Consider the following 9,728-nt stretch of genomic DNA (forward strand, 5'->3'; position numbering starts at 1 on the left):
ATTAAAGAAGAGGACTGTGAGCGGCTCACATCAGAGAATGTGTGTGTGAAGCTGGAGGATCACGAAGAAAGAATTTCAGTTTTTAAAGAGGAGGAGGAGTGCAAGGGGGTGACTGCTGCCATTAAAGCTGAGGATTTCAATAATTTATCCATTGGTCTTGAACTTCAAAAGCATGAAACTGAGGATATTTTCAAGCAAGATGCCTGTGAAGAATCTCCATCCAGTTTACAGCCCTGGTCCACTAATACGGGACGACTGACTACACAGGAGAATTCTGTAGAGCTGAAATCAGAGTTATTAGAGTCTGAAGTGAAAATCACTGAGGGAAATGAGAGAGAAGGAGAAGAGTCACTTGGGAGTGTTGGAATAAGTGAGTAATGTGATTAAATATAAAAGAAAGAGAGCAGTTATAAATTCTAACAGTGGGTGATTTGATGTTTTTAGAAGATTGAAATGAGAGTTGAAAACACAGTTAGTTGAACTTGGATAAAGACCACCTGCTCAGGTGCATGATAACAAACAATAGGTTACCTAATCTATACTAATAAAAGGCAAAGCCCTCACTGACTCACTCACTGACTGACTGACTGACTCATCACTAATTCTCCAATTTCCCGTGTAGGTAGAAGGCTGAAATTTGGCAGGCTCATTCCTTATAGCTTACTTACAAAAGTTAAGCAGGTTTCATTTCGAAATTCAACACGTAACGGTCATAACGGTCGATAACGGTCGACAACGTCCGCCATGTTGAACTTTCTTATTTATGGCCCCATCTTCACGAAATTTGGTAGACGGCTTCCCGGCGCTAACCAAAACCGATGTATGTACTTATTTCGGTGGTATGACGCCATTGTCGGCCGCCATATTGAATTTTCCACACGTCACTAATTCTCCAACTTCCTGTGTAGGTAGAAGGCTGAAATTTGGCAGGCCCATTCCTTACAGCTTACTTACAAAAGTTAAGCAGGTTTCATTTCGAAATTCTACACGTAATGGTCATAACAGTCAACAAAGTCCGCCATATTGAACTTTCTTATTCATGGCCCCATCTTCACAAAATTTGGTAGGCGGCTTCCCTGCGCTAACCAAAACCGATGTACGTGCTTATTTCGGTGGTATGACGCCACTATCAGCCGCCATATTGAATTTTCCAACATCACTAATTCTCCAACTTCCCGTATAGGTAGAAGGCTGAAATTTGGCAGGCTCATTCCTTACAGCTTACTTACAAAAGTTAAGCAGGTTTCATTTCGAAATTCTACGCGTAATGATCATAACGGTCAACAGCGTCCGCCATGTTGAACGTTCTTATTTATGGCCCCATCTTCTCGAAATTTGGTAGGCGGCTTCCCTCCACTAACTGAAACCAATGTACGTACTTATTTCGGTAGTATGGTGCCACAGTCGGTCGCCATATTGAACTTTTCAACAGTCTTTGTTACTTATGGGCCCATCTTCAAGAAATTCTATCGATCAAAGAACTGTCACTTACTCAGTGGTTTCCATGACCGGAGATGGCACCTGCCTTTTCCATTCTCTTTGTTACATATTGCACGGCCATATCAGGCTCACTCTTGATATCTGGAGGAACATTCTGTCTTATGTATTGAATGACTGGGACAGGTTCAAAGTGTGGACTGATGACAGTACAGGAGATAATTAGACTACACAGGAGCACTAGAAGAGTGAAATTCTTAAGCCCTTCATCTATGGTTCTGCATGTGAGTTGATGGCTGCTGCTGAATTGTTCGGTTGTCGCTTTCAAGTGTACCGAAATGGCCAAATATTTTACACCTTTCGACAACCGCCAATGCCTCTTAAACATCTTAGATTGACAGGTGACGATTTCAGTAGTGGACACTTTGATGTTTATGAATGTTTAAACTCTCAAAAGCTGGATGTGATTTTATCGATGAAACCGGTTGTGTGCTTACAACGCTTGACAGATGCCAAATGTCACTTCAACACAAGTCCTACAAATACCGTCGTAATTGAAACAAACCATGAAACTCAAACCGATTATGACAGCAGCAATCCAAGCTGTTAGATTTGAGACAAGATTACTGTTCACATGGCCAACTGTATGTTACATGCTCAAGAGTAAGCTCAGCGCACAGCTTGGTCATATTACAACTGGAGGGCCGAACTGACAACATGGTATACAAAGAGATCCTTAACAAATAATTATTGGCATATTGTCCCACAGTTTAAAAAGGTTTAATTTTCTTCTTAATAAAAATTTGAATGCAGTACTTCACCGCTGCGAAGCGCGGGTATTTTGCTAGTAAATAATAAATTAGAAAAACTTGAGTGAATAAGGAAAAATCTAAAGTGTTCAGCACATGACTTGAACAACATGAGGCTTCGACTGAAGCTGTGATGTATGTTAGGTCAACAGCGCTTTACGTTCATTGCTAATTTAAAAAATCATGTTTTGTTAAAGACTTGTATATTTCTAAAATTGCGTGGCAGTTAGGGTAGAAATGTCCACCAAAAGAAAGAAATAAATAAGGATCAATTCCTCACCCCGTGTACTAAATCATAGATAATTTGCTCAAGCCAGTGCTCACCTAATATGTGCCTCGTCTTTCTAATGGTTATCTTGTGCACTTTGACGTTAACAGTGACAAGAGCTACCTGTACGAGCCATGATGACATTCAGGGGGTCTCAGGGTCTTCTTTCAGCATCTTGTGTTCTGCTCTCAGCCTGAACTTGCTGGGGCAGCATTGCCTGGACAAGTTGGCAGTGGTGTAAAATCTTCACTTGCAGATGATCTTGGGCCCTTGCGTCTCCCACAGTCACATAGGGCCAATTTGGAGTCACCACTCCACTTCACCTGCATGTTTTTGTGGATGACAAGAAGAACCAGAATAACCAGAAACGCCATTCAGAGCCCCTGTGTAGAACAACTATGTGCAGGATTTGACCCCAGGACACCTGAACAATAAAGCAGCTGAGCTAAACACTGTACCCCCTAACACAAGCGGATATATTTGTGTGTTTATTTATTAGTCCAAATTAGGTTCTAGAGTAGGGGTTCTCAACGGCGGTCCTGGGGTACCCCTGTGGCTGCAGGTTTTTGTTCCAACCAGATTGCTAATCAGTGACAACACCTTATAGCACTGATCTCATTTTATTAGCTGGTATTTTTTTTTTCTTTTATTTGACATTCAGAAAACCATAGCAGCATGATTTTTACATTTATAAGACATTTATAAATTTTTCTGCTTTTGCTTTAGATTTCAATGCTTAACTCTCTTTATACTCTCATTATACTTTGCCCTTTCTCTGTGCAGTTTTCCCCACTTCATTGTATCTTAATAATGACAACTTAAAACGAGCAGAGCAGACACCCAGGCAAACACTGAATAAAGTATCTATCTATCTATCTATCTATCTATCTATCTATCTATCTATCTATCTATCTATCTATCTATCTATCTATAGGCTGCAGCTACTTTAGAGTCAGACCCACTAATTAGTAAATAATGGATTAATTAAACAATTACAACACCTAGAAAAGTACAATGAAAATCAAGATGAAAATACTGTTAAAAGAAAAAATGCATTATTCCTACTGTATATAACTGCTTGGTACATTTTAATATATATATATATATATATATATATATATATATATATATATATATATATATATATATATATATATTTAGCAAACTTAGTTTTCTAATTAATATATTGTTCCTTAAACACAGAACTTGGGGCCCACTGTGGCTGCAGGTTTTTGTTCCAACCAGCCTCTGTTTTTAATTGGACTCATGTGCTAATTAAGTGAACTGTTGTTTCCCAGATTCCCTGTTTTGAGAGAATTATACAAATTAGAAAACTAACTTTTGTAAAAAAAAAAAAAGTAGTAAAATGTACTAAGCAGTTATATGTATTTTTTTCTTTTTAACAGTTTTTTCATCGTGATTGTCATTCTACTTTTCTAGATGTTCTAACTGTTTAATTAATCCGTTATTTACTACCTTGTGATTGAGTGTGGTTTGCTTGGGTTTCTGCTCTGCTTGTTTTTAATTGTCATTATTAAGATTCAATGAAGGGAAGAAACTGCACAGAGAAAGGGAGAAATATAATAAAAAGAGAGTTAAGCATTTAAATTCATAGCAAAAACAGAAATATTTATAAGAAATGTTTCATGCTGCTGTGCTTTTCTGAATGTACTGAAGAATAAACAATAAATAAAACCAGCTAATTAAATGAGATCAGTGCTATAAGGTGTTGTCACTGATTAGGAATCTGGTTGGAACAAAAACCTGCAGCCCCAGGGGTCCCCCAGGACCGAGTTTGAGAACCCCTGTTCTAGTGGATGTAAATATCATCAAATATATTACAATAAAGAAGAGAAAACCCCAATTCAGGCACATGATTGAGTAGATAGACTCTTATCAGAGTCTTTAGAGCTGATATTGATCATCCATTCCAATCCATTAGGATCTGCTGATATCAATAATAATAATAATACTGAGTTTTTTTTTTTTTATAATAAATTTATTTTTAGCTATGCAAAAACTTCACATTCCATAATAAAGTGCTGCCGCATACAGCATACGCAAAGAACATTTACCCATAATGCACACATAATGGAACAAAACAAAAGGCGTGTCTTAATCATACTCCCCATTTCTAATAAAATAAAATGTTCAACTAGATATTTGTAGACATCGACTTCGACAAGAAGAAATCGACACAGTCTTACTGAATGCTTCAGATTCTTATCTAAGATTATAAGGATCTCTGCATGTTCTGAGGACAGTCTGGTCCTCCTGTCATCCATGACGTGTGCTGCCATACTGAGCAGACCCTCGCTGTCCCCACTCGTATAAGGAGGGCACAGGCAGGACGACGACTTTTATTGGTCCTCCAGAAAGCCAGTGGCCCAGCATCTCTTGTGGTTTAAGGTTCACAAACATAAAGATTCACCTCTGATGCTGCGGACTCAAATATCGTTTTTATCTTTATTGACAATTTCTTTGTGAATTCTGCAGTTCTGTTGGCGGAGAGTTTCTTTGGATCTCTCGGCTGTCGTCTGTCACTCCGAGTGCGTCTTGTGTGGTCAAGACACCAGCACTGAGCAGTTTATGTGTTTGAGATTTGCAGTCGTCTGTGAAAAACGTGTCCTTGTACCATTGTTTAATTTGGGGATAGTAATGTCTGTTACAAAATTCGTAACTGTATAGTGACTATTCACACTCAATGCTTATTATGCATAATAAATATTATTTTATTAAGGTCCAAAAATTAGGCACATACTATTCTACCCAACCAGCCAATAACAGGGCTGATTACAATTTCTAACTAATCGACGTCCATTTGATAACAATTTATATTTATGTACCAGCGCAGTAAAACTCTGCATCCATTTCCTCCCATCTATATACACATTCACTGGAAGGTTAATAAAAGGGATTTTAGTTAAAATAGCTAATGCCAGGTTAATTAATAATACAAATAAATCAGTCAACAAACACTCACTGGCAGATGGAATTGAGGATCTAAATGAACTACAAGGTGACATCTTCCAGAACTGAAAGTGGCTGGTTGTCCAGGCTTACGAATTCCACTGTTTTTGCTGTCATATCTACAGTCCCTGACAAAAGTCTTGTCGCTTCTTGATTTTGTAGAAACTCCTGCTATTATCCTGACTTTTAATTAATCAACTGGTGTTTGAAATAGCTCATATGAAAAGCTAAAGCCCTCCTAAATGATGTTTAATGCACTGAAATAATTTAGTTTCATTGAAAAAAGATTTATCATTTAATCAAGACAGAAAGGTCAAATTTGGGCAAGACAAAAGTTTTGTCGCCTATACAGAAAATGAACAACTTTACTGCAAATCCAAAAATATGTCAGCAAATTAAGTAGTGGTGCTGTGAGATCCAAATTTAATATCTTGTATGATTTCCATGAGCTTGTAGGACTGCAGCCATGCGGTGTGGCAAGGATTCATACAATTTATTGATGAAGTCATCAGGAATAGCAAAGAAAACAGTCTTACATGCCTCCCAGAGTTCATCAATATTCTTTGGTTTCATCTTCCATGCTTCCTCTTTCATCCTACCCCACATATGCTCAATGATGTTCATATCTGGTGACTGGGCTGGCCAATCCTGGAGCATCTTGATCTTCTTCGCTTTAAGCTACTTTGATGTGGAGATAGAAGTATGCGATGGAGCACCATCCTGCTGCAGAATTTGGCCTTTTTTATGGTTGGGAATATAAGAGGTAGCTAAGATTTCTTGGTATTTTAGACTATTGATGTTGCCTTCCACCCTGCAGATCCCTCACATACCCCCATACTGGATGTAACCCCAGACCATGATTTTGCCTCCACCAAACTTCACTGTTTTCTGGGTAAATCTCGGCTCCATGTGGGTTCCAGTAGGTCTCCTGCAATATTTGCTGTGACTGTGGTGTAATTCAACAGAAGATTCATCTGAAAAATCCACCTTCTGCCACTTTTCCAGTGTCCATCCTTTTAGCAGGCTGTGGACCTCAGCAAATGCCACACGATTTTTTAATTGTCTTTTGTTTAGTGCTGTCTTATGGGCACTGATTCGACCATGGAGGCCATTTCGAGACAGAATCCGACAAACTGTTCTGGTTGACACAGGGACTTCAGGTGACCAGGTCTCGTGGAGCTCTGCTGCAGTGGAAAATGGGCTGGCCCTGGATTTTCGAGCCAACAAACGGTCCGCTCGAGCAGTTGTCTTGTGGGGTCTTACTGACCTGGGCTTGTCAAAAACGTCTCCAGTCTCTTCAAATTTTTTTTTATCCTCTGAACTTGATGCTGAGACACATTGAAGGTGTTTGCCACATCAGCAGTGGATTTGGTCTTCAGCCTCTTGATAATCAACACTTCAGTCTCAGGGTGAATCTTAGGCATGTTTGCAGAGGTCTAGTTGCAGTTGATGTGAAGGTCTAGTGTACTGGGGTTCATTTTATACACACCTGAGACCTCATTGATCCATTATTAGTCACAGGTGAAGCTCATATGACAAGGCGACAACACTTATGTCTTGACAAAAATTGACTCAATGGGCTTTACCAAGCTGTGAATATTAGAATACTTTTTGTCAGTTTCGTTTTGCACTGAAACATTATTACAAAAGCTGATGGGATTAAAATGACCCATTTCTTGTAACAAAATCTTGATTAGAAATATATTTTAGAGGCATTTCAGGTCAATTTGTACACAAGCGACAAGACTTTTGTCAGGTACAGTAAGTCTTTGGTATTCTTGCAGTCAGTATTATAAGGTTGAGTTTTCTAAGTGCTGTCATTATTGGAGGCCGAGTGGGAGTAGGTGACTAGGCTAGACTAAGCTTGCTGGTCGCCTCAGCCTTTGAACAGCTCGTTCTTCACACCAGTTCCCTTTTGTGTTGACTTCTCAGATGTTGAGTAAGGTTTTTATTGTTGAAAGTGTTAGCAGAGAATCCTCCATGAGTAACTTTTTTTGTAGAAAAATATTACAAACCGCAAATTTGTTATCTCTTGTACGAAGGCAACAAAACTGTTAGATTGGCGAGGACGTGTTTCTGTATTTTGGTAGTGTTGGAACTTTGTCTTACATGCTTTTTATCATTCAAGATCAGATGTTAAGATCAGCTAATTGCTGGTCAAGTCATTTGGAGTGAAAATTTGCTGATTTTAATTTGTCATCAATTAATCAGATCAGGCCTGTCATTCCCATATGAGAGAAAGGTGGAGAAATTGAATAGACAGCAGCAGAATATGTAAAGACCACACATAGAGTGGCAAGAACATAAATGGCACCTCAGTGTGAGGAAGGAACTCCAACCAGTGTGCCACCCCTTTACTTGTACTGTTTCATTTATTTTAAAAGGTGGGTAGTGGTTAGGAATTTGGACATCAAACTCGAGCAAGTCACATGACCTGCCTGTGCTCCAGTTGGAAGACCAAGAGAAATGTAACCAATTGTGTCTCAAATGTTGTGAGTCATCTTGGATAAAGGTGTCAGGGGAAAAAACAATATTTAAAATGTTTGTGTTCTTTCAGATTTACAGAAGAATGGCAGCTTCTGTCCACCTTCATTTGGTCAACCCTCCCTTCAGTACAAAGAGAAAGGTATGAAGAAATCAGCAAGAGGATCAGAAAACCTTACAGCAGCCTTTTTGCAGTGCAGTTCTCTCCCTGCTACTGGAGTAACACAGACAGAAACCATTGAAACTGATCGACAGCAAGTGGAGAAAGAAATCCAAATTCATACTGGAAAAAAATGTTGTTTGGAATGTGGCAAACAATTCACACACAAAAGTGATCTTAATAAGCATAGGAAGATTCACACAGGAGAAAAAACATATTGTTGTCATGAATGTGGTAAGTCGTTCTCAAGCAAAATAAATCTTCAGAACCACATAAGAATCCACACAGGTGAAAAACCTCATTGCTGTCCAGAATGTGGAAAGTCATGCTCAACGAAAAGCAATCTTCAGATCCACAGAAGAATCCACACAGGAGAAAAACCTCATTGCTGTCCAGAATGTAGTAAGTCATTCTCAACGAAAAGCTATCTTCAGAACCACGAAAGAATCCACACAGGAGAAAAACCTCATTGCTGTTCAGAATGTGGTAAGTCGTTCGTAAGGAGAAGCTATCTTCAGAGGCATAGAAGAATCCACACAGGAGAAAAACCTCATTGTTGTCCAGAATGTGGCAAGTCGTTCTCATGTATAAGCGATCTTCAGAGGCATAGAAGAATCCACACAGGAGAAAAACCTCATTGTTGTCCAGAATGTGGTAAGTCATTCTCATTGAGAAGCAGTCTTCAGAGACACAGAAGAATCCACACATGAGTAAAACCTCATTATTGCCCAGAACGTGCCGAAAAATTTTGAAACAAACTCAGTTTTCAAATGCACACAGAAATTGATACTCGAGAGAAACCATATTGCTGTTCTCAATGTGGAAAAAGGTTTTAAACATAAGCTCTTTTCAATTAAACACACAAACTCCCACTAATGTGAAAATGCAGTATGTATTTTCTGAATATGGCAAATGTTATACAAGTCAGAAAGGTATTTATCCACTTGCCAAAATCCATACTGAAGACAAATCACATTGCTGTTCTGAATGTGAGAAACAATTCTTATATTTAAGCACACTTCAGTGCCATATCAGAACTCATAATTGAGAGAAACCTTATTGTTGTCCTAAATGTGATAAGCAGTTCTCACAACAAAGCACCCTAAAGAGACACATCAGACTTCACACCGGAGAGAAACCTCACCTTTACTTGGAATGTGGCAAACAATTCTCCCACCTTACTTCTCTGTATAAGCATAAGTCATACTGAAGAGAAGCCTTAAAGTTGTACTGAATCTGGAATACGATTCTCATATAACAGTTCTCTTCACGATCATAAAATAATTAATTCTGGTAAGAAACAGCTGTTCTGACTGTGGTAAGATTTTCTCAGACATCATGACTCTTATTGATTACATGAGAATTCACACTGGAGAGAAGCAGTACACCTGTTCTGAATGTGCTAAATGGTACTCTTCCAGAAAAAGTGTTTGGAGATACACGTAAAGTCATATTGGACTAAAGCCTTTCTCAGAAATGTCAAATGATCTTTCCATTAACTCCTCAGGCAAAAAAAAAAAAGAAAAATCTTTTGAATGCGGTAAAGGACTCCAGTTGAAAGTAGTTAATAAGCACATAAGAATAGTGGAGAAAACACTGA

General features: G+C 38.7%; 1 protein-coding gene across 1 annotated transcript; it reads left to right on the forward strand.

The window, feature by feature from the left end:
* Window positions 1-304: 304 nt before the first annotated feature.
* On the forward strand, window positions 305-9,336 carry LOC120528452 (gastrula zinc finger protein XlCGF67.1-like). Its single transcript, XM_039752615.1, has 2 exons — window positions 305-370; window positions 8,042-9,336. Exon 2 carries the CDS (start codon window positions 8,113-8,115, stop codon window positions 8,836-8,838), a length of 726 nt encoding a protein of 241 aa, XP_039608549.1. The 5' UTR covers window positions 305-370; window positions 8,042-8,112; the 3' UTR covers window positions 8,839-9,336.
* Window positions 9,337-9,728: the final 392 nt, after the last annotated feature.

This window comes from Polypterus senegalus, chromosome 4 (genome assembly GCF_016835505.1).
Source record: "Polypterus senegalus isolate Bchr_013 chromosome 4, ASM1683550v1, whole genome shotgun sequence".
In the NCBI taxonomy this organism is placed as follows: Eukaryota; Metazoa; Chordata; class Cladistia; order Polypteriformes; family Polypteridae; genus Polypterus; species Polypterus senegalus.

Coding starts and splice junctions, on each gene's coding strand:
- LOC120528452 (XM_039752615.1), top strand. CDS start 8,113: ATGAAGAAATCAGCAAGAGGATCAGAAAACCTTACAGCAGCCTTTTTG.